This window comes from Salvelinus alpinus, chromosome 19, assembly GCF_045679555.1.
Source record: "Salvelinus alpinus chromosome 19, SLU_Salpinus.1, whole genome shotgun sequence".
In the NCBI taxonomy this organism is placed as follows: domain Eukaryota; kingdom Metazoa; phylum Chordata; class Actinopteri; order Salmoniformes; family Salmonidae; genus Salvelinus; species Salvelinus alpinus.
In genome coordinates this window covers 47,920,514-47,946,385 of record NC_092104.1, presented here as the reverse complement: position 1 = coordinate 47,946,385, position 25,872 = coordinate 47,920,514, and the positions used below count along the sequence as shown (strand labels likewise).

At 40.8% G+C, this 25,872-nt stretch overlaps 1 protein-coding gene across 4 annotated transcripts in view; it reads right to left on the bottom strand.

Moving 5' to 3' along the window:
• LOC139545753 (EGF-like repeat and discoidin I-like domain-containing protein 3) overlaps positions 1-25,872 on the bottom strand; it is a 264,851-nt gene that overhangs the window by 137,256 nt on the left and 101,723 nt on the right. For all 4 annotated transcript variants that reach the window (XM_071353873.1, XM_071353874.1, XM_071353875.1 and 1 more), the window contains one exon: positions 24,147-24,275. In XM_071353873.1, the coding sequence (XP_071209974.1) occupies positions 24,147-24,275 (129 nt within the window). The remainder of the gene's footprint in view (positions 1-24,146; positions 24,276-25,872) is intronic.

Sequence of the window (25,872 nt, the reverse complement as noted above, 5' to 3'; positions counted from 1 at the left end):
CCCAAAGAAGGACTGTAAAACAAATACTATGTGCTGCACATGTGAGAAATACATCTGCAAAGTCCATGCACACACACTTGCATACTGTCCTACATGTGCTAATTAGAGTTGATTGATTTATGTTCTTCTCATTTTGTATCTTATATCTTATCTTATTCTTATTTATAGTTGTTGTTTATACACCTTGTGGGCGGGGGCAATGGTTCAAAAAATAGAAGACTAGTATTTTGAAGTTGAATTCCTCACTGTACAGTATGTAAGAATATACAGTTGAAGTCGGAAGTTTACATACACTTAGGATAGAGTCATTAAAACTTGTTTTTCAACCACTCCACAAATTTCTTGTTACCTAACTAAAGTTTTGGCAAGTCGGTTAGGACATCTATTTTGTGCATGACATAAGTCATTTTTCCAACAATTGTTTACAGACAGAATATTTCACCTATAATTCACTATATCACAACTCCATTGGGTCAGAAGTTTAGATACACTAAGTTGACTGTGCCTTTAAACAGCTTAGGAAATTCCAGAAAATGATGGCATGGCTTCAGGAGCTTCTAATAGGCTAATTGGAGTTGGAGTTGGAGGTGTACCTGTGGATGATTTCAAGCCCTACCTTCAAACTCAGTGCCTCTTATCTTAATCCGTATTTATGTGGAAAAATGTAAATGGATTTGTCCGCCATTATTGCGGCACTAGTCTGGCTGTAACGCACACTGTATGTCTAGTAACGTTAATTTTAAAAATCTAACTCAGCGGTTGCATTAATAACTAATGCATCTTTCATTTGCTGTCCAACCTGTATTTTTTAGTCAAGTTTACGATTATTTATCGATTAGATTAGGTGCCTTTCCAAGATGGCGCCGGCCAGAATGCATGACCTGTTGCCACTGATCACATTGTATAACCACGATTTGTGCTGCTAAATATGCACATTTTCGAACAAAACCTATATGCATTGTGTAATATGATGTTACAGGACTGTCATCTGATGAAGTATATCAAGGTTCGTCAAAAATTATATATCTTTTGCTGGATTGTCACGATCGCTAACATTTGCTGCTGGTAAATGCGGTTGTGTTTCTGGCTATTGTGCTAAGCTAATATAATGCTATATTGTGTTTTCGCTGTAAAACACTTAAAAAATCTGACATATTGGCTGGATTCACAAGATGTTGGGCTTTCATTTGCTGTACGCTGTGTATTTTTCAGAAATGTTTTATGATGAGTAATTAGGTATTTGACGTTGGTCTCTGTAATTATTCTGCCTGCATCGACGCTATTTCAGATTGCAGCTGCAGAGTAGAACTGTGATTTATACCTGAAATATGCACATTTTTCTAACAAAACATATGCTATACAATAAATATGTTATCAGACTGTCATCTGATGAAGTTTTTTCTTGGTTAGTGGTTATTTATATCTTTATTTGGTCGAATTAGTGATGGCTACCCATGCAGAAAAAAATGGTGGAGAAAAAAAAAGTTGTGTCTTTTGCTATGGTGGTTAGCTAATAGAAATACATATTTTGTCTTCCCTGTAAAACATTAAAAAAATCGGAAATGATGGCTGGATTCACAAGATCTGTATCTTTCATTTGGTGTATTGGACTTGTTAATGTGTGAAAGTAAAAAAATATTTTCAGTGGAATGTGGGAGGAGTTCCGCTAGCGGAACGCCGGGGCTAGAAAGGTTAACATCATGGGGAAATCAAAAGAAATCAGCCAAGACCTCAGAAAAAAATGTGTAGACCTCCACAAGTCTGGTTCATCCTTGGGAGAAGTTTTCAAACGCCTGAAGGTACCACGTTCATCTGTACAAACAATAGTACGCAAGAGTAAACACCATGGGACCACGCAGCCGTCATACCGCTCAAGAAGGAGACGCATTCTGTCTCCTAGAGATGAACCTACTTTGGTGCGAAAAGTGCAAATCAATCCCAGAACAACAGCAAAGGATCTTGTGAAGATGCTGGAGGAAACAGGTACAAAAGTATCTATACCCACAGTAAAATGAGTCCTATATCGACATAACCTGAAAGGAAGGAAGAAGAAGAAGGAAGGAAGAAGCCACTCCTGAAAGCAAGGAAGAAGCCACTCCTCTAAAACCACCATAAAAAAGCCAGATTACGGTTTGCAACTGCACATGGGGGAAAAAGATCATACTTTTTGGAGAAATGTCCTCTGGTCTGATGAAACAAAAGTAGAACTGTTTGGCCATAATGACCATCATTTTGTTTGGAGGAAAAAGGGTGAAGCTTGCAAGCTGAAGAACACCATCCCAACCGTGAAGCACAAGGGTTGCAGCATCATGTTGTGGAGGTGCTTTGCTGCAGGAGGTACTGGTGCACTTCACAAAATAGATGGCATCATGAGGCAAGGAAAATTACGTGGATATATTTAAGCAACATCTCAAGACATCAGTCAGGAAGTTAAAGCTTGGTCACAAATGGGTCTTCCAAATGGACAACGACACCAAGCAAACTTCCAAAGTTGTGGCAAAATGGCTAAAGGACAACAAAGTCAAGGTATTGGAGAGGCCATCAAAAAGCCCCGACCTCAATCCCAAAGAAAATGTGTGGGCAGAACTGAAAAAGTGTGTGAGAGCAAGGAGGCCTACAAACCTGACTCAGTTACACAAGCTCTGTCAGGAGGAATGGGCCAAAATTCACCCAACTTATTGTGGGAAGCTTGTGGGAGGCAAACCAAAATGTTTCATCCAAGCTAAACAATTTAAAGGCAATGTTACCAAATCCTAATTGAGTGTATGTAAACTTCTGACCCACTGGGAATGTGATGAAAGAAATAGCTGTGTAACGCTCGTCGTGGGTTGAAGAAGAGGAGGACCAATGCGCAGCGTGGTAAGTGTCCATATTGTTTTAATAAGAATACTGAACACTGAACAAAAACAATAAAACGACAAACGAACAGTCCTGTACGGAGAAGCAAAACACAGACCAGAAAATAATCACCCACAACACACAATGAAAAACAGGCTACCTAAATATGGCTCCCAATCAGAGACAACGACTGACACCTGCCTCTGATTGAGAACCATACTAGGCCAAACACATAGAAATCTAACAGAACAAAACATAGAAAAACAACATAGAATGCCCACCCCAACTCACGCGCTGACCAAACTAAAATAAAGACAAAAATGGTTGAAATAAATCATTCTCTCTGCTATTATTCTGACATTTCACATCCTTAAAATAAAGTGGTGATCCTAACTGACCTAAGACAGGGCATATTTATTCGGATTAAATGTCAGGAATTGTTAAATGTATTTGGATAAGGTGTATGTAAACTTCCGACTTCAACTGTATCAGTATGTAGCCAAAAAAGTTCAAGACTGTTATTGTTTCCCTTCAATAAAATGCATTGAAATGTACTTACTGCACATTTCTGATACTTTCTTAGGCTATACAAGTGCTATGTCTTGCTAAAAATGTATGTTTACACCTATGCAGTACCTTTAGCAATAATAATAAAGAAAACAATTAAGACAGGTGTGTTGTAATAGAAACAAATGGTGTCCACGGATTAAATGCAGTCTTTCTGCATTGTGAAGAGGGAAAACCCAGATATTCACAAAGTTTGTGATAAATGACAGGTTGTTTCTCATGCAAAATATATTTGGGTTTTAAAATTCAAGTCAGCTACTTAATTTTGGGGGTTTTGTGAAGGTGAGTCATTTTTTACCCTTAGGACAAGGGGAGTAGACAGAATGTTAAGACTACACAAGGGTTAAGTATGTTTTTTGGGTATCTGTACTTTACTTTACTATTAATATGTTTGACAACTTTTATTTTTACTTCAATACATTCCTAAAGAAAAGTATATACTTTTTACTCCATACATTTTCCCTGACACCCAAAAGTTACATTTTGAATGCTTCTCAGGAAAATGGAAAATGGTCTAATTTACACACTTATCAGGAGAACATCGCTGGTCATCCCTACTGCCTCTGCTCTGACAGACTCACTAAACACTTTCTTTATTTGTAAAATATGGGTGAGTTGGAGCGTGCCCCTGGCTATCCGTAAATAAATAAAAACTAGAAAATGTGGCCAGCTGCTTTGCTTAATATAGGGAATTATTTATACTTTAACTTTTGATACTTAAGTATATTCTAGCAATTACATTTAATTTTGATAATTAAGCATATTGAAAAAGAAATACTTTTAGACTTGTACTCAATTAGTATTTTACTGGGTTACTTTCACTTTTACTTGAGTCATTTTCTGTTAAGGTATCTTTACTTTTACTCAAGTATGACATTTGGGTACTTTTTCCACCACTGGGCACTTGCCAATAATCTTACTTGCACTCATTTGAAATATATCTAAGGTGCTCTTTTCTTTCTTCTTGACTGGTTGCATATCCATTCCTAACTGTAACTATGATTAAGACTAAGACAGTGATTGTGCAAGTAATTCTGTAGCTAGCAAGTATTCTTGGCTTCAAAACATTCACTATCAGTTTTTTACACAGCCAGAACTACCATATCTCCTAACCCTAACACCTAACCCTAACGTTAATTCTAGCCCTAACCCTAATTGTAACCCTAAACCTAACCCATAAACTAAAATAGCATTTTTCCTCGTGGGGACTGGAAAAATGCCTCCACTTGTCTGAATTTTCATTGTTTTACTCTCCTTGTGAAGACTTCTAGTGCACACAAGGATAGCTAAACAAACACACACACACACACACACACACACACACACACACACACACACACACACACACACACACACACACACACACACACACACACCTCGCCTCTCAGTCTGTAAATGGACTACTGCTGTGTTTATAAAATCAGCACAAACTCTTAAGCAGTAGATAGAGCACAACAAATGGAGGGGAAGATTAAAGTCACTGAGAGCATTTCATGAAAACGGGATGCTGTGAGTTGAATATAAATGTATTGGTTTGAGTGCAAAATGTGTTTGCTTTCTCCCTGTGTGTGTGTATGTGTGTCATGAATATACGTGAATTGGTGAGTGTGAAAGGTGTGTATGCTTTCGCCCTCTATGTGTGCATGTGTGTGTGTGTGTGTGTTTGACTGTGAGCGACTGTGTGTGCTTAAAAGAGAAAAACAGAAATTGCGGTACCATAGCTCCTCTCCAGCACCATATCAAATACATTTTCATAATACAGGCCTAATTGGAGAGCCCAAGAGTATGCCCAGATGTGGAGCTAGCATCTCTGTCGGCTGTGCAGATGAAAGGCTGCTCTGATGTTGCCCAGGTGTATTGACTTACAGTAATGGCTCACATTAGACAACACCATAAACACGAGGTGATTACCCCGGAACAGGGAGCCGAATAGGTGGCAGAGCTAACAAGACATGATAGCACCTGTCAATATCATGATCAAATATGGAGCAGTGTCTTTCCTACGTTTAGCAACAATCAATCGTGTCCTGCTGGCAGGGGTTGAAAAAAAGGGGGCAAAGACTGCTTATTGATAATAAAGGGAGATTAAATACTCTCACAGAGACTTCTGGCCCAGGAATAAAGGGATGGAGCTGAAGCACCGGCCCAGCCCACTCTGAGAAGAAGCCACGTTTAACCTTGCTTTCCATGGAGCCGGCTCGGGAACGCTGTACATATCACTGCAAAGCCTTTCCCCGCTGGCTCTGATTCTGTGTCCTCTCTGCCTACGTTATCCTATTTCAAGAGGAGAGTGTTGAAGACATCAATAGGCGCACAGTGAACTGCTTCACTGTTTACTCATACTGAGCTGATGTGCTCTAACCTTCTTCTACATCAGTGAGAGGATAATAGAGTACCCTTAGATCACAGTGAGAGCATTGATAATGACTGGGCCTGTTATAATGATGGTGTAATTTTTTAATTACCAGTAAGCCTACTTTATAATCTCTTTCTGACAGGATAGGTCTCATGTTTTGAAAAGGAAATGTCTCGTTGCTTAAGTGACTAAAGCTGGCCCTCTGATTGCTGCTGGCAATTCTACAATGGAGTCAACAGGGGGTACCTTACAGTACCACCAATGTTGTCCACTGGATGAGTTGAAAGCCCCAAGACAATTAGTTGTATCGTGCCACATTAACCCTCCAAAAAAGACAGACGCAACACATAGAGAAAGCAAAAAAATATGATGCTGCAAAAACATTACCGGGGGGAAAAAACGGTTAAAAAAATGATGTGTCTGACCTTGGTAGACAGAAGATATCGTATGTGTGTCCAGGACACGCTTAATCCCTACAGCCACAGAGGTGATCACTCCCAATCGCATTTGTGACACTTCATTACTATAATTGGCCATTTTCCCAATACTGTGGTCTGCCAGTCGGCCCCCTGTCGCCACAGGAACAAGACAGCGCATCATTTGAGTAATCACAGTGTAGAGGCACTTTCTCTCAAAATAAGACCTGTGATAATAACAGTGTTAATAATAAGCCAAACCGCCATAGAGTTGCTGTGCCTTTCATAGACCACGTGCTGACTCCTGCAATGGCAACGCCACTCACACGTCCCCAATGAGGGAAAGATTCCGAATATCCTCATTGCCCCCCCCCCCCCCACCCCCCCATCAAAATTAGCTTACATTTAGGCTCTTGTGTATGTGTATTTCACAATAATTGGGGGTAAAAAAATATTTTCATGTCATTGTCACCAATCAACTGCATTACACTTGAAAAATGCTTCAAGTACCACCACTGATTTCTACAGTATATGGCTAGCTATGCTACCAGCTTATAAGAACGAGAGTTATCCATTTTTTCAAATGCAAAAAGGACTATTTCTAAATATTATGCAGTGAAAACAGACATATACAGTATATGCTAATCAGATATTAGTAACCACATTGTGGGCCTGTTAGAATACAAAAATCAAGACGGATTTCATGAATATATACAGTACCTTGTAAGATCAGATTTTTCGAATATGTTGTTCTTTCCCCCACTGTCTGTGTTCCATTGATCTATTTACTGCATGTATGCATGCCAGAAAATAGATTGATTTTACCGACTGTGTGTGCAATACAACGTCCTAATTCAAGGACTTTATTTCTCTGTTTTATTTGATGAAGTTAAGCTTTTCTACAATACATTGTTTACATTTCCCATGTTATTTCACAGCAGACAGACTGTGCACTGACCCCATTTTACCTAGGAGAGGCTGGATAAACGAGGGTACATCCATCTGTCCCAAGGGATTTCAAACAATACACTTTCACTCACATAATATAATCTTCACAATCCAGGGATTCCCAGTCTTTGTTTTGGCACTGTGTCCAAAACGATAGTCCATTTTATATTGATGAAAGTCAAAACCTTCCATCATTTCAAGGACCAGATGCCCAATTGTGTTCTGAATCAGAGAATCACTAGTGTAACAAAACCAAATATTCACAGGATTCACATTCTATTAGAAATAACTACGGTACACTGCATACTTTTCTGTAATTTCAACAGTAAAACACTGTAGGATGCACAGTATAATACCATAAATGTGTTTTACAGCATTCATGCTGTAGCCATAACTGCATTATGGGTAAAATGCTGAAAAATACTGTTAACTGTAATTTGGAAGCCTCCTGTAAAAATTACTCTAACATGCTGTATTTATTTACAGTAATAGCTTATACCTACTGTAGATTCAAATGATATGTCTCAGGCACCAACAAGCTGTCGAGTGAGACACATGAGGCACAGACTATTTCACTAAATATCTTCTTAAAGTGGCTGTGAAGTGGAAGAATATTTTCAGTAGCTGCTGGGTAGGTACCTTGCCTTGTTTATAAGCATATTTATTGCTAGACAATGTTGAATTACAACATGTTTCCTTAGCTAACCTAGCTAGATAATTGGCTAACATTTGCAAGCTAGCTAGCTCAAGTTGAAAAAAGCCACTTCGGTCTGCTCTAAGTTGCTCGTAGATATCTAGCTGTGAGACCTAGAAAAACATCCCTCGGAGAACATTGTGATTATATACTGTGTCGCAGCCTCTGAGTGCCATAGAGAATACAATGAGCGCAGATTCGTGACCAGAGAAAATGGCTTGTTTCTAGCAGTTAAAAAAATGACCCATATTTTTCCGGATTGACTGGTCGCATTTTACACATAAACCACATTGTGGGCCTTACTCGTGAGCGGCTAAAGCTGATGCGAATGACCAGTGCACCATATTGTATCGTGGTGCCTGCCGACCTAAGGTGCAGTGCCACTGGTCAGCTGTAGCATATCACAGTGTCGCCGGGGAAACTAGTAACGTGGCGAATTTTCAGTTTTTCAAGTAGGATAGCAGCCTACGTAAGAAATAACTAATATTGATATATCACCGTGATATATTCTACTCAATCGGGAGAGCATGAATGGAAAAAACACCGGGACAGAGTGTCCTCCTTAGCTGTCACAACCCTGTGTGACATAAATCATAGTTTTGTAGGCCAGGATTGTCCATATTGCCTCTCCCACTAGCCATTTGTTTAATTTTAAAAATGTTGTTCTATAATGTTACAGTATTAGCTAAACGTGTTCACTTTACTATTCATTCGCAAACATTTGGTGGCACAGCTGGAAAGGAAAATGTTGTGAGTCTGGTGAAATAATCTGACATATATGCTGTAGGTCCGAATCAACCAAAGACGATGGAACAAAGTGCATGACAAGGTGGCCCAGAGGAATCCAGCTGTTTGTTCTCAATCCCTACCTTGCCCCATTCTTCCAAGAGCTCATTGAGTGTGAATGAAGACCTCTAGTGAGGTAAGTACACACACACGCATACATGAATTAGGTTGATATGTCCCTTGTCCCCTATCTTTTTACCAACAGACCTGGTGCTCTCTGTCTCTCATTCTATTCTTTCCGTTTCTATGCTTGTCCTAGGATCGAGAAGAGCTGACGAATCAGAATTTAGGAGGTTTGTTATAGAGCCCCATGAGGAACTCCTGATGCTGCGTTGACTTCTCTCCCCTGGATGCTCTCCGGCCCAAACTGTCCTGTAGTGTGTTTCACCCCCTTGTACCCCATTACCCCAAACAGAGTTGCCCCAAATCATAGCTCGGGCTGCATCACAGCCTGGTATGGCAACTCCACCGCCAAGGACCGCAAGGCTCTTCAGAGGGTGATACATGCAGCCAAATGTACCATTGGGTGCACACTGCCTGCCCTCCAGGACACCTACAACACCAGGTGTCGAAGGAAGGCCAAGAAGAACATCAGGGACCTCAGCCACCCGAGCCATGGCCTGTTCTCTCTGTTTACATTATGCGGGTGGCATAATGCTGAAAACTGGAAGACTGGCCAATCATTTCTAACCCCAGACCATCAGGCTGCTGAATAGCCACCATTACCTACATGTCTGATTTATTTTTGAGACATCTCATGTAGCCCTTGGATTAGTGGCCAGATGTGAAAAACACAGCTTACTATCTTTCCTTCATGAAATTGCAGAGCCTACAAAATGTACTTCAGTCACAAACCTATCCTGTATGTGAATATGTTGCTGAGGTGTCTGAAATGGACTGTCTATGCTCTGATATCTCAACACCTCAACCTTGTCTCCTGAATACCTCAGCATAAACATTTTTCTACTGAGCTGTAGACCTGTCCATCAGTAAAGACTTAAAATAGGTTCATTTTTACTGAGCTGTTCATGACATGTCATTTCTATCTGTGCTTCATAAACCAGCTCTTAACAGCATGGTGTGCAACACCGGCTGTGTTTAGGATAATGCTTAAAGGTGTCAAATTGGATTTGGGTCTGAGTGAGCAGGTAAAGTGAACAGCAAAGGCTTGGGTATCTCTGCTGCACACACTCATGCCAGAGTATTGGTAACAGCATATGCAGTACTGATAACATGCATAGGATATGTAGTACATGTTAAATCAGAATCCAAGAGCAAGAGATGGCCATACCTACAGATTAGAAAATTAGGCTTGGTGAACAGACTGTGGTTAGAATAGTAGTACATGGAATGGTGAGATACTCTAGTGACGTTCTCTGACTTGTGATTTGTTTTGAAGCAAAATAAGCAGTGCAATGGTGTCAAGAAGGACAATTTTCAGGTTTGACCAGTTTTCAATTTGCAAACATCTTCTCTCGCTCCTTCTCCCTACTTGTCATTCTGGTTTCTGCTGGATTCCCTGGCATGCAGGCAGCCATTCAATCCGAGTTTGTTCCTCTCCGATAAAAATCTGATCAACTAAATTGTATATTTTCCATTAAGCTCATCAGCAAAAGCCCAACCACACCACAATGAAGTCAGCCAAACTGTCATTCTGAGAGAACAATTATGGCTACGCCTTTATCATTTAATTGCTCAAATTATCCAGAATCTAGATTTTGTTAAATAATGTCTTCAGATACAGATTTTTTTTAGAATTAGACTGTAATGGGTGAAAAGAAAATTGGCAGACATTAGTACGTATTCAGGCCATATCAAATTGGTTTTCGCCCTCAGGGCTTAATGTGAAACAATAACTGAATTATGACTCACGTGCTAATGTCTCGCTCATTCTGAAATCAGCCCTGGGCCATATGCATGTGGCAAATGTTGACAAAGTCATGATTAAATGTGGTGCTGTCACTCATTCAAATAACTTTGCCCTTATACTTGATTACACAAAAGTACAGCAGTAGAACAAATGCACATGGGTGATACAGTCCTCATCAGGCCTTTCTGTAGAACAATAAATTACAATGTCCCATTGTGTTTTATTTAGATACTTGTCAATATGAAGAAAATAAACTATTGGTTAAGTTCAAATATGGGTGGCATTTTGCAGCATTTTAGAGTACATATGAACAGCTATTGTGTGTATCACCCAAAAAGGGAGAGCAAGAAGTCCATTAATAATTAATTCCACACATTTCTTATGTAAAGTAACTGGAATTATTTTCAGACGTGAAAGATACTCAAATCAACAGCAAAACATAGGAGATGTAAAAGACTGATGTCAATCTCCACTGTCCCTCCTTTCCCTTTAGACAGCCATAACACTGCGTCTCAAATTCTCTCTTTCTGTTTCATTTCAAAAACAGGGAGGAATGGAAACATCGCTCTCCAGAACATCTCTGTTGATCTTTTGGGTCTTGTTTATCCTTGCTATCAGTGAGGAAAGACTGAAGTATGAGCCAGATGTATCTTCTTTAGAATTACTCTGTCTTTCACCTTCTCTCACCCTCTCTCTCTTTCCCTATACACCCCCCCCCCCCCCTCTCTCTCCCAAGAGATATGCAGTGGAATCACTATTTGTTTTGACAATAGCTTCATTTTTTTCATGCTGTCAAAAGATCACCTTGTAGCTACGACTACATGTTGATCTATTCACATCGTTGCCATGTATTTTTGGTGGTTTTATGCAATATAGAAACAAAGATGAATGTGTTTTGAATGGAATAATGCACAGCATTGTTCTGGGATATATTCATGATTTGTTCCTTTTGTTTCTTCTAAACAGCGGTTGTTTGTGCTTTGATTCATCCAATAACATGGCCAACACTCAGAGGAAAAGACTCAAAAGCACGTTTCAGTGTGGGGATTTGCCAATACAATGTAAAGCTTAATAATCAAACTTTTTTATTTAACTATTTTTTAAAGAAATGTCCACAAAAAAATCATACACACACACACACACGAGGCAGTAACACCAACTCCTATAGAAGGTAATACATAATTGGGTGTAAAAACACATTATCTAACACTAACCTTTTTAAGTGTATACTCTACAAAGGAAAGCAAATTCAGCACTTGCCTTTTATATACCTGACATACTGTCCTATCATTTTGCTTTCAAGTTAAACACAGCTTTGCTTGAAACACAACTTTAGGGTTGGGCAATATTACGATAGTATAGTCTATCGACGATGATTGACAGCCATTGTCGATGTTGATGACATCGTGATGTGACAGACGATGGCTTAGCCTGTTTGAACTTGACTGGCGCCGTGGAGTAAGCTGAAGAACGGAGTCAGGCAGGACACAGCAGGGTAGCACACCAGTAAAATTCTGAGTAATTTGCCTATTCCTATTTGCTATAGCCTATTTCAACAAGTATATTATACACATAACGCAAGAGATGAATGTAGGCTAGACAGTGCGGAGAATTCCACCAAAGCAGTGCAAAATGTCCAGTCAGAAAATATTATATCTCTCTCTCTGTCGGATGCATGGGCCTTATAGCCTAAACATAGACTATGTATACAAAAGTATGTGGATTCGGCTATTTCATCCACACCCGTTGCTGACAGGTATATCAAATTGAGCACACAGCCATGCAATCTCCATAGACAAACATTGACACCGTCATGACACCTTTTCAACAAGTCAATTCATCAGATTTCTGCCCTGCAAGAGCTGCCCCAGTCAACTGTAGGTGCTGTTATTGTGAAGTGGAAACGTATAGGAGCAGCAACAGCTCAGCCGTGATGTGGTAGGCCACACAAGCTCACAGAATGGGACCGCCGAGTGCTGAAGCACGTAGCCCGTGAAAATTGTCTGTCCTCGGTTCCAAACTGTCTCTGGAAGCAAAGTCAGTACAAGAACTGTTCGTCGGGAGCTTCATGAAATGGGTTTCTATGGCCGAGCAGCCTCACACAAGCCTAAAATCACCATGCGCAATATCAAGCGTTGGCTGGAGTGGTGTTAAGCTTGCCGCCATTGGAGTATGGAGCAGTGGTAACGCGTTCTCTGGAGTGATGAATCACGTTTCACCATCTGGCTGTCCAATGGACAAATTTGGGTTTGGTTGATGCCAGGAGAGTGCTACCTGCCCCAATGCATTGTGCCAACTGTAACATTTGGTGGAGGATAAATAATGGTCCAGGGCTGTTTTTCATGGTTCGGGCTAGGCCCCTTGGTTCCAGTGAAGGGAAATCTTAATGCTACAGCATACAATGACATTCTAGACGATACTGTGCTTCCAACTTTGTGGAAACAGTTTGGGGAAGGCCCTTTCCTGTTTCAGCATGACAATGTCCCCATAAACAAAGCGAGGTCCATACAGAAATGGTTTTTCGAGACCGGTGTGGAAGAACTTGACTTGCCTGTACAAAGCCCTGACCTTCATCCCATCGAACAACTTGGGATGAATTGGAACACCGACTGTGAGCCAGGCTTAACCGCCCAAAATCAGTGCTCAACCTCACTAATGCTCTAGTGACTGAATGGAAGCAAGTCCCCACAGCAATGTCCCAACATCTTGTGTAAAGCCTTCACAGAACAATGGAGGCTGTTATAGCCGCAAACGGGGGACGAACTCCATATTAATGCCCATGGTTATGGAATGCAATGTTTTCCGAGCAGGTGTCCACATACTTTTGGTCATGTGGTGTATTCATTTCTTTATATAAGAGACACTCATTATCTATCTTGTGTCTAGCCGTTTTAAAAACAGGTTATATTAACTTCTCTCTACATTCTATAGGCTTTTAATATGACTTTGGGCTAGGCTACGTTTTCATCATTTTATGCATGGCTTTCTCCTGATCATACAATGGATTAATCTAACGGAGTTCCATCTCAAAAAGTTTGAATAGGCCAAAAACAAAATGTAGCCAGACGACTAATAATATGAGGGAACAAACAATATCAATAGCCTATAGAAAAATTGAATATTAAGTTAAATCATGTTTAATCTTATCAAGAAGGAAATGTTCCGTGAGGCCCGGAAAAATCCCTTCATGTGAAAACCAAATGGCCAGTCCTCCTGCTAGACCTATCATCACGCTTAAAGACAAATTAAAGTTATGAAGAGTAACCTATTTCCCATATCTTCAAATAGCCTAAGAAGGTGTTGTCCTAAGGTGCCGCTTTCAAAAAGAACAAGAAGGAAAGTAGTCCAAAGACCTAGGCATACTGTAGGCTATTCACAATCACAGCTTTATGAGAGATTGAACAAACAAAATTAAGAGAGGAGGTTGATGCAAATAAAGCAATTATTATCCATTTCTGAAGGCTGTAGACTTTGCATATTTTCAGCTCATGATTCATAAACAAACTCACTATGGCAAGACAGCCCATTCCTCATGAGTTGACTGTCAATTTGCTCCATTACGTGCACGCCATACAGACACTGACACACACACACCTGTTCCATGCTGAAGCTCCACCAGAAAGGAATATTACAAAATAGTTGCCTACACTTAGCCTCTGCAAGGGCTTTCAACAACATTATCCATTATCACGATTCGTCCAGTTCTAGCATGCAATTCCGTGCAGTTGTGCGACAGGGCTTTTGAGTTATTGTTGTTGTTTAAATGTTATATTTTTAGTTGGCCAATATGGGGGCGATACCATCGTTTATACCAGTGGTTCCCAACCAGGGGTACTAGGACCTCTGGGGTTACTTGGAGGTACTTAACGCTTGTGTGGTATTCGGGTCTGTGGGACCCATTTTCAATGTTTAATAAAATAAAAAATATTTTTTTTTAAAGTAATCCTGAGACTCATTGGCCATGGTTCATTTTCTGTTAAGAACATGTTAAAGAAAACATATTCATTGAGTGCACACTGTGCACCCCCTACACATTTATATTACATATATGGTGTTCAGGTCCACTGGACCCGAGGGTAATAAAAGTGTGGAAAAGTGTGTGTGTAGGTGAAAACAAGTAAAAATTTAACAAAAGGTTTGCGGTGTGCCTTCACTCTGTCTTCCTCCTCCCTGGGCCTGCTGTTTCAACATAGCAACAATAACCTGTCTGTCTCCCTGTCTCCAGCTTTTCTCTCACTCTTTGTAGTGTGTGAAACTACACAACATCTTGCAGGAACCTGCAAAATGTTATTACAATAAATTATTTTGATACGTTGTAAAAAATGCAGTATTTTCCCACACTCTACCCCAGCCAGGTGCAAATTGGGGGAGGGACACAACAAATAAATAGCTTTGCATGTGTGGCTCCTTACCACAATCAATCAGTATGGCAAAACTAATCTCTGCTCAGAGGGCCTTAGAAATATTTTTTATAGAGAGAGAAGCTAGTGTGGAAGAAGCGTCTTCCACTTTTAAAGATGAATAATTTTCAGAATATGAGGATCATGTCTCTGTCCAGTCTGACATTGAGTTGGAAGAAGGATGAGATTGACCCTCAGCCAGCCCCAGGACCAGCTCGTCAGCTGCCAGCCCCAGGATCAGCCCGTCAGCAACCAGCAGCCAGCAGGTGGAGAAATATGGTTGTAAAAATAATTGTGAAAATTAATGGTCTTCTTGCCCATGGAATGAGCCCCCCCCCGCATGGCTGCCAATGTGATAAGGATGAAACCAAGGCTGACGCGGATGGCGGTTACTCATGTACAGGGCATAGTCTTCTTTTGAACTGTTAATCCCAGACACCATGCAGAAAATTATTCTGGACTGCACTAATTTGGAGGGAAGGCATGTTTTTCCATGCATATTTTGGGGTTCTTATCCTTGCTGGTGTTTTCAGATCCAATGGGGAATCCACAGAATCCCTGTGGGATGCAGAAACTGGCAGAGAACTTTTCCATGCAACATTATCTCTGGAAAACTTCCACATTTTTTTCAGGATGACCGCCTCGATAACCGAGACACCAGACCAGCTTGGCGTTAGAGAGACAAGCTAGCTGAAATCAGGTCAGTGTGGGACAAGCGTGTGGACCGCCTTCCCCTATTTTACAACCCTGGGCCCAACGTTACTGTTGATGAGCAGCTTATGCCATTGAGGGGCCGCTGCCCCTTCAGGCAGTACATACTCTCTAAACCCGCAAAATATGGAATCAAGATCTGGGCTGCCTGTGATGCTACCTCATCATACTGTATGCGTGGAACTTGCAAGTGTTTATGGGGAAGCCAGATGGAGGAGCCTCTGAGAAGAACCAAGGGATGTGGGTTGTCCTGGACGTGACACAGGGATTCCGTGGCCACAACATCACATGCAATAACTTTTTTACTTTGCTTAAGCTGGGACAGGAGCTCCTCAAGAGGAAGCTGACGATGGTTGGAACAGTACGAAAAAACAAGTCAGAGCTCCCACTTTTTTTTTTCACCTTTATTTAACCAGGTAGGCTAGTTGAGAACAAGTTCTCATTTGCAACTGCGACCTGGCCAAGATAAAGCAAAGCAGTGTGACACAGACAACAACACAGAGTTACACATGGAGTAAACAATAAACAAGCCAATGACACAATAAACAAGTCAATGACACAGTAGAAAAAAGAAAGTCTATATACAGTGTGTGCAAAAGACATGAGGAGGTAGGCAATAAATAGGCCATAGGAGCGAATAATTACAATTCAGCAGATTAACACTGGAGTGATAAATGAGCAGATGATGATGTGCAAGTAGAGATACTGGTGTGCAAAATAGCAGAAAAGTAAATAAAATAAAACTGTATGGGGATGAGGTAGGTAGATTGGGTGGGCTATTTACAGATGGACTATGTACAGCTGCAGCGATCGGTTAGCTGCTCAGATAGTTGATGTTTAAAGTTGGTCAGGGAAGTAAAAGTCTCCAACTTCAGCGATTTTTGCCATTCGTTCCAGTCACTGGCAGCAGAGAACTGGAAGGAAAGGCGGCCAAATGAGGTGTTGGCTTTGGGGATGATCAGTGAGATATACCTGCTGGAACGTGTGCTACGGGTGGGTGTTGTTATCGTGACCAGTGAACTGAGATAAGGCGGAGCTTTACCTAGCATAGACTTATAGATGACCTGGAGCCAGTGGGTCTGGCGCCGAATATGTAGCAAGGGCCAGCCGACTAGAGCATACAGGTCGCAGTGGTGGGTGGTATAAGGTGATTTGGAATCAAAACGGATGGCACTGTGATAGACTGCATCCAGAACACAGGCCTATCAATTCCTCTAAGTTTGTGTTCACAGTCGACATGTCCCTAGTGTCCTACGTGCCAAAGAAAGGCAAAAATGTGGTACTCATTAGTATGCTGCATAGGGATGGGAGAATCTGTGGCCAGAAACATCAAAAAACAGAAATCATAATGGATTACAATGCCACAAAAGGAGAGGTGGAAATTTTTGACAAACTGGTGACTGGCTACAGCTGCAAGAGGAGAACCCTATGCTGGCCACATCTGATATTCTTCAACATTTTGGACATATCGGCGTACAATTCATTTGTCGTCTGGATGGCGTTGAACCCAGATTGGAACAGAGGGAAGCTCCAGAGGAGACGACTCTTTCTCGAGGAGCAGGGAAAGGCATTGGTAAGACCTCAAATCCAGAGGAGGCAACATATCCCAAGGACCCAGCTTCTGCAGCCATCACGAGGAGGATTCAGGAGGAGGATGCTGGTTCCCCATCCTCACGACCCGCAAAACCAACAACTCCAATACCGGAAGTAAGTGTGAGTGATGTTGTTGCATGTGTGTATGGCTGTCTCTCCTACCTTGGCCTGATGTAACTATATATGTGAGTGAGTGTGTGAGATGTTAGTTAAATTCTTGAACTAAGTGTTTTCATCATTCTACATGCATCAAGTGCAAGAAATACATTTGCAACACACACACAGTAAAATCTGGCCCTCATGTGGTGTGTAGACCGGACTTAATTTGTGTTCAATGGGGATCATTTATCATGTCCATAAAATACTGTATGTAAAATGTGTCCTTCAGTTCACAACAGTAAACATCAATAGTGATGAAAACCTTGTTTCATTAATATTTGTTCAAGGTAAACATGATTTATTGCACCCATGTCTTGATTATAATAGATATTTCTCTACAAAAATCACTTTTGATTAAAAAAAAAAATGAATAGAGCTTTTACTGATACATGTGTTCTATCAGAGGGAAATGGCAAATATTAACCATGTATGCCATCTATATTGCTTGTAATTTATATGTTAACATGTAAGTATTGCGTTTTTTAACGTAAATTCTTATGGCTGTATTGTTTTAAAAATGCAATAATGTTGCGGGTCCATCAGACCAGTGGACCCGCAACAGTGGGTGAAAAACAAAAACATGAACACCACACAACGGTTAAGAAAACTCATGAGGCCACAAGCCTAATGGTAGAATGTACATGAGGGGGCACTTCAGGGGTACTCCGGGCAGAGAAAAATGCAGTTGGTGGTACAGTAACCAAAAACGTTAGTATAGTATAAACCAGTGGTTCCCTATGTTTTACGAGTACATGAATCACGATAGGACAAAGGTTGACATCGATCAACCCTATTAGCATCACCGATTTTTACATAAAAGGGCTATCATTTGTTTTCTCTAACCTCTCCAGTTGACATGACAGGTGAGCATTTAACATTAGACCCCCCCCCCCCCTTCAAGCTAATGAGCAGTGAGCAACATTTTAACAGTGTAATTAGTATATGTTATACTGTAAGATCAGTGAAATGTAGGCTTAACTGACAACGGAGTGAAGAGCAGACATCTCAACTAGCAAGCAAGTCGCAGCAATGAAGAACGCAAAGGGTTGGGGAGAATTCTGACAGGGGGGAGATTTTCGGCACAATGTAAGTTTCCCCAAGCCTGATCACCACCTTCTCCGACACTCATGCCTGCTGCATGATGTGGATATTTCCCCAGAGATTGAAAGCAGTTCAGCATTTACAATTATGCACGCTCTCGCTGTGCACCCTTCTCCAAGTAGGCCAGAGTAGACTGATAATAAGACTGCTTTTATTCGGGTGAACTGACATAGGGTAAATGCAGTACCACTTTAAGATTAAGACTACAAATTAGAATTAATCAATACAATAGAATGGCCATCCCTGTTCTTCATTCACATTTGGTAATTACATAATTATGCTTGTTTCGCTTACCCTCGCTCATCAACTTACCCATTCTCCCCATCATACTTTTATTTATTTATTTCAGCTTTTGTTATACAGTACCATTCAAAAGTTTGGACACACTTACTCAATCAAGGGTTTTTCTTAATTTGTACTATTTTCTATATTGTAGTGAAGACAACACAACACAATCTCCTTCTTGGTCAAACAGCCCTTACACAGCCTGGAGGTGTGTTGGGTCATTGTCCTGTTGAAAAACAAATGGTAGTCCCACTAAGGGCAAACCAGATGGGATGGCGTACCACTGCAGAATGCTGTGGTAGCCATGCTGGTAAACTGTGCCTTGAATTTGAAATAAATCACAGACAGTGTCATCAGCAAAGCACCCTCCTCCTCCGTGCTTCACGGTGCGAACACCACATGCGGAGATCATCCGTTCACCTACTCTGCGTCTCACAATGACTCAGCAGTTGGAACCAAAAATCTCAAATTTGGACTCATCAAACCAAAGGACAGATTTCCACTGGTCTAATGTCCATTGCACGTGTTTCTTGGCCCAAGCAAGAATTTTCTTCTTATCGGTGTCCTTTAGTAGTGGTTTCTTTGCAGCAATTCGACCATGAAATCCTGATTCACGCAGTCTCCTTTGAACAGTTGATGTTGAGATGTCTCTGTTACTTGAACTCTGGTCTACAATTTCTTAGGCTGGTAACTCTAATGAACTTATCCTCGGAAGCAGAGGTCCACATGAGAGCCAGTTTCATCATAGCGCTTGATGGTTTTTGAAATGATCCGGATTGAATTACCTTCATGTCTTAAAGTAATGATGGACTGTAGTTTCTCTTTGCTTATTTGAGCTGTTCTTGACATAATAAGGACTTGGTTTTTTACCAAATAGGGTTATCTTCTGTATACCACCCCTATACTGTCACAACACAACTGATTGGCTCAAACGCATTAAGAAGGAAAGAAATGCCACAAACTAACGTTGAACCTTTTCTTACGTGAGTTCCAAAAATCTCTAATTGTCACGATCGTCGTGATAATCATACTCGGACCAAGGCGCAGCGTACGTAGAGTTCCACATGTTTATTAATTGAAACTCACAAAAACAATAAAGAGCAACGAAACGTGACATTCTGTAGAGCTCACAGGCATCAACACGAAAACAAGATCCCACAAAAACCAGTGGGGAAATGGCTGCCTAAATATGACCCCCAATCAGAGACAACGATAAACAGCTGCCTCTGATTGGGAACCATACCAGGCCAACATAGAAATAAATGCACTAGATCACCCACCCTAGTCACACCCCAACCTAACCAAAATAGAGAATAAATCTCTATGGTCAGGGCGTGACACTAATGGTCGCCCCCAGCGTGAGTTGTTTTATGCACATGATGTCAGAGTGCACTCACTGTTCCAAAATGTGATTATTACTCATTAGGACAGTTAACACGTGCTGCCAGCAAATTATCTATAGGCCATGTTTCAACTTGTCAAATTCCAATTCTTTTCTAACAACAGTTTGAATTTAGGTGTGTTCTGCCTCCTCATTAATTCACATAGAAGTAGCCCATTTCAGTATTGTGGACAATTTATGTTTCAGCCTTTACTGAGCCGCACAAACTTCTCTCTTCGAGGTGAGCCCACACACCACACACCAATGTTTGCGCAGATCAAGTATGCAGACAGTTGCGCAGTTTTGCACGAATTGGAACATTTTCTGGCTGGTGCTCGCATTGCCTTTGTTGTTTTCCTTACAAATAAAAACTTTGGACATGTGTGCGTACCTATTAAAGTAAGTTCATTATTTTGTTCATATCGTGTTGTCGTTTCTACTGTAGGCGCATACATTATCTACAGTTGAAGTCAAAGGTTTACATACACCTTAGCTAAATATATTTAAACTCAGTTTTTCACAATTCATGACATGGGATCCTAGTAGAAATTCCCTGTATTAGGTCAGTTAGGATCACCACTTTATTTTAAGAATGTGAAATGTCAGAATAATAGTTGAGAGAATGACTTATTTCTGCTTTTTTTTCACATTGCCAGTGGGTCAGAAGTTTACATACAACCAATTAGTATTTGGTAGCATTGCCTTTAAATTGTTTAACTTCGGTCAAACGTTTCGGGTAGCCTTCCACAAGCTTCCCACAACAAGTAGGGTGAATTTTGGCCCATTCCTCCAGACAGAGCTGGTGTAACTGAGTCAAGTTTGTAGGCCTCCTTGCTTGCACACGCTTTTTCAGTTCTGCCATCAAATTGTCTATAGGTTTGATATCAGGGCTTTGTGATGGCCACTCCAATACCTTGACTTCGTTGTCCTTAAGCCATTTTGCCACAACTTTGGAAGTATGCTTGGGGTCATTGTCCATTTGGAAGACCAATTTGCAACCAAGCTTTAACTTCCTGACTGATGTCTTGAGATGTTGCTTCAAAATATCCATCTATTTTGTGAAGTGCACCAGTCCCTCCTGCAGCAAAGCACCCCCACAACATGATGCTGCCACCCCCGTGCTTCACAGTTGGGATGGTGTTCTTCAGCTTGCAAGCATCCCCCTTTTTTCTCCAAACATAACGATGGTCATTATTGCCAAACAGTTCTACTTTTGTTTCATCAGACCAGAGGACATTTCTCCAAAAATACGATCTTTGTCCACATGTGCAGTTGCAAACCATAGTCTGGCTTTTTTATGGCAGTTTTGGAGCTGTGGCTTCTTCCTTGCTGAGTGGCCTTTCAGGTTATGACGATATAGGACTCGTTTTACTTTGGATATATATACTTTTGTACCTGTTTCCTCCAGCATCTTCACAAGGTCCTTTGCTGTTGTTCTGGGATTGATTTGCACTTTTCGCACCAAAGTACGTTCATCTCTAGGAGACAGAATGCGTCTCCTTCCTGAGCGGTATGACGGCTGTGTGGTCCCATGGTGTTTATACTTGCGGTACTGAGTTTGAAGGTAGGCCTTGAAATACATTCACAGGTACACCTCCAATTGACTCAAATGATGTCAATTAGCCTATCAGAAGCTTCTAAAGCCATGACATCATTTTCTAGACTTGTCCAAGCTGTTTAAAGGCACAGTCAACTTAGTGTATGTAAACTTCTGACGCACTGTTATTGTGATACAGTGAAATAATCTGTCTGTAAACAACCGTTGGAAAAAATTACTTGTGTCATGCACAAAGTAGATGTCCTAACCTACTTGCCAAAACTATAGTTTGTTAACAAGAAATTTGTGGAGTGGTTGAATAACGAATTTTAATGACTCCAACCTAAACTTCCGACTTCAACTGTATCTATGTCTGTTTGGAGCATAATGTATATACAGTTTTAGTCACATGTTTTCAAGTGCTGGTGACAAATAATGCATTCTGATTTTTGCATAGATTTTAATGGACACCCATGATGTGTGTAAAATACTTTTTTGAACGTTGTACTGATTATAATTAGCTAATGCTGAGCTATTTGCCAGCTGTGTGTGGCGCCATGTTTGTTGACATTATACAATGCATTCTGGGTAAACGTCTGTCAGACCAAAATGGTTATAATGAGGTGAAGGAATGGTTCACTCATCTTTCGGGTAAACTTCTGGAAGTGAATGAAGGGAAGTGAATGATCGTAGACAACACATTCCCTTCAACATGCATACTACAAACAGACCAAACTCATCTAGTCTCCTCTTATTATCTTTGGTTGATGCAAAAAACAAACATGGCGGCGCGCACAAACTACCCATCGTCGGATTACATTCGATTTCTAGAAAAGGTTTTACTCAATTATTTTGGTCAATGGTGAGCTCACCCATGATGTGATCAATTATAAATAGTAATTGCTATTAGCTCATTCATATTGTTGTTTCTGTCAGCCGAGAGTTATAAATATATGGCCTTCTTTGTTAGGTCAATCTTTCCTCAGTTAGCGCTAGGCAAAATGTAGCCTACATTTTCCGGTTTGTTATGCTGTAGCTAATTCTGTGAATTTCTGAACATTGCATCCAAAAATAAACTGGTCACATTCTGGATATAACTTTGTAAGGACTGTGTTTTGCAAAATACTTCCGTGAATAAACAGTGTGGCCAGCTCAAGTGCTGATTGTTGCGTCAATCAAAACTGGACGTGCTAAATAAGCGTTCTAATCACACCAGTTTGCGGTTACGCTCCAGGGACCACTGTAGAATGATCACACACGTTTTTGGTATGTGTAAAAAGGTTGACAAGGCACACCTGTTAATTGAAATGCATTCCAGGTGACTTCCTCATGAAGCTGATTGAGAGAACGCCAAGAGTGTGCAAAGCTGTCATCAATGCAAAGGGTGGCTACTTTGAAGAATCTCAAATATAAAATATATTTTGATTTGTTTTACACTTTTTTGGTTACAACATAATTCCATGTGTTATTTCATAGATTTGATGTCTTCACTATTATTCTGCAATGTAGAAAATAGTAAAAATAAAGAAAAACCCTTGAATGACTAGATGTTTCCAAACGTTTGACTGGTACTGTATGTGTGAAATTAGTTTTGGTTCAGTTTTGAGGCAATTGTCGGGGGATTATCATCTGGGCTCTGCACTTTAAACTGTCGTAAAACGGAGTGGAGCAGGCCCTACTTTTGGGAGAAGGAGGCAAAATGGGGGGAAAACATTCAAAAAAATGACATGCCCCCTTAAAACTGGTTTAACTCCAGTTCTGTTTGCAATATTAAGGTTCTAACAGTGGCAGTGTGTTATATAGACTTATTTAGGAAAAGTCAAGCAGCATACCACCCTGCATACCACTGCTGGTTTCCTTCAGAAGCTATGCAAGGTTGGTCCTGTTCAGTCCCTGGATGGGAGACCAGATGCTGCTGGAAGTGGTGTTGGAGGGCCAGTAGGAGGCACTCTTTCCTCTGGTCTAAAAAATGTCCCAAAAAATATCCCAATGCCCCAGGTCAGTGACACTGCCCTGTGTAGGGTGACGTCTTTCGGATGGGATGTTAAACAGGTGTCCTGACTCTCTGAGGTCATTAAAGATCCCATGGCACTTATTTTAAGAGTAGGAGTGTTAACCCTGTTGTCCTGGCTAAATTCCCAATCTGTCCCTCAAACCATCATGGTCACCTAAGAATCCCCAGTTTACTATTGGCTCATTCATCCCCCTCCTCTCCCCTGAAACTATTCCCCAGGTTGTTGCTGTAAATGAGAATGTGTTCTCAGTCAACTTACCTGGTAAAATAACAGATAAATTAAAAAAAGTGGGGGGTGTGAGTTAAAAATCATGAGCAGTCAAAATGACTGCTTTAGTGGTTCTAGCTAGTATTAACCAGTGGCAAGTATTTATATGAAGGGCAGAATGTGTATGTTTCTTTAAGATCTCTACTTTTCTTCATTTCAATTTATTTTCTAGAAATGTTATCACCGGTATCTGTAAGGTATAATGATGATCATCCAACTTACTGTGTTGGCAGTGGATCCCGTTGAAACCGGTTGGACACTTGCAGACGTAACCTATGAACGTGTCGCCTCTGTAGGTTTCACTGATTTCACATATTCCTCTGTTGTGGCATGGGTTCGGATGGCAAGGTCCTGAGTGTAGAAAAAAAATGGAAGGAGACAAAACAGGGTCAACATTGTCAAATGGTGTTTTGTCCTTATAAGAAGTTAGATTTTTTACAACCAAATCTCTATTTCTGATGTAAATGGAATGTTATAGAAGGGTCCTGAAGCGATGTAGCATGTTTCTGTCTATAACATGAGCTGCTCAGTATCTGTAGACAATCCTTGCCTCCGCAGATTTTTTTAAAGATATAACATTAGCCATGGAGAACTGCAAAAGTGTTGCTACCGCTCTCAACAACATTGTTGCCCTGAATTTAGCAGGCGTAATTAACAATGATCAATGGGAAAAAGTTGTGATGGACTGCACACAGTCAGTGTGAACCGGTGTGACTTGACACAACAGGCCAACCAAGCATTCATCCATGTATACGGGTAAGAGTCTAGCTACATTTCCAGATATCACATTGTACATTTCAAATTTTGTCAGAAAGTTTTTTTATTGCAAGTTAAAGCGTACTGTTAGCTAGCTAGAACATAGCTTGCTGGCTCGCTAGCTAGCATTACGTGTATGATCTGCGTAGTAATATGATTTTCCATTTGCATTGCTATTTGTAGCCTAATGTTAGCTAGCTAGCTGACATTGAACCTAGTTGGCTAGCTTTAACTACCTGCAGATTCATACTACAAATTAATTTAATGCATGATGGCTAGCTATGACAACCCATTTTGTACTCTAGCTATGGGCTGGAATTATGGTTCATTGTTTAGCTAGCTAGCTACATGTCTTAACAAAAGACTCCACTTCGCCAGATGATTACATCTGTCAAGGTTGTGCGCTACTGGTAAGAAGTCAGGTGCTGGAGAGCAGAGAGTTGTGATCAGGCGCACTTTATTTGGCAGAAGCACAAAAGACAGACGCAACTGCTTCAACAACCCCTCCAGCCAATGGCAAAAGTGAATAAGCGCAAAAACACTCACAATTATTCTAATTTATGACAAATAACATACTACGGGTCAACACACGATACCCGGGAACCAGTCTGGCGCATAACACTAAACACATAACAAAACAATTCCACACAAAGACATGGGGGGTAACAGAGGAATATATATGCAGTGTGATTAGGGAATGTAAACCAGGTGTGCGGGGAACAAGACAAAACAAATGGAACAATGAAAAATGGAGCGGCGATGGCTAGAAGGCCGGTGACGTCGACCCCCGAACGCCGCCCGAACAAGGAGGGGAGCTGACTTCGGCGGAAGTCGTGACAACATAACCCATCAGGTTGGCCAGGTATGTCTGAGTGTGATTACGGCCATATATTGTATTTCATCAACATGTGTACATGTCTAGACAATAGTGACCCATTAGCTAGATGTGGCTGGGGGTGGTTATAGCATTTTGCTACTCTGCAAATATGCAAGTTACCATTTAATTGTACTGTTTACACCTTCTGTATCCTGTGCACGTGACAAACAAACTTAGATTTTATTTGATATAGTGTGTGTTTACCAGAGGCGACAATGTGAATAACAACATGATCTGCACCAAAGTCAGAATAAGATATAGGCCGAGGACTAGATAAAGTGTATTTTTACTACCACTTTTGCCACTACAGTACTT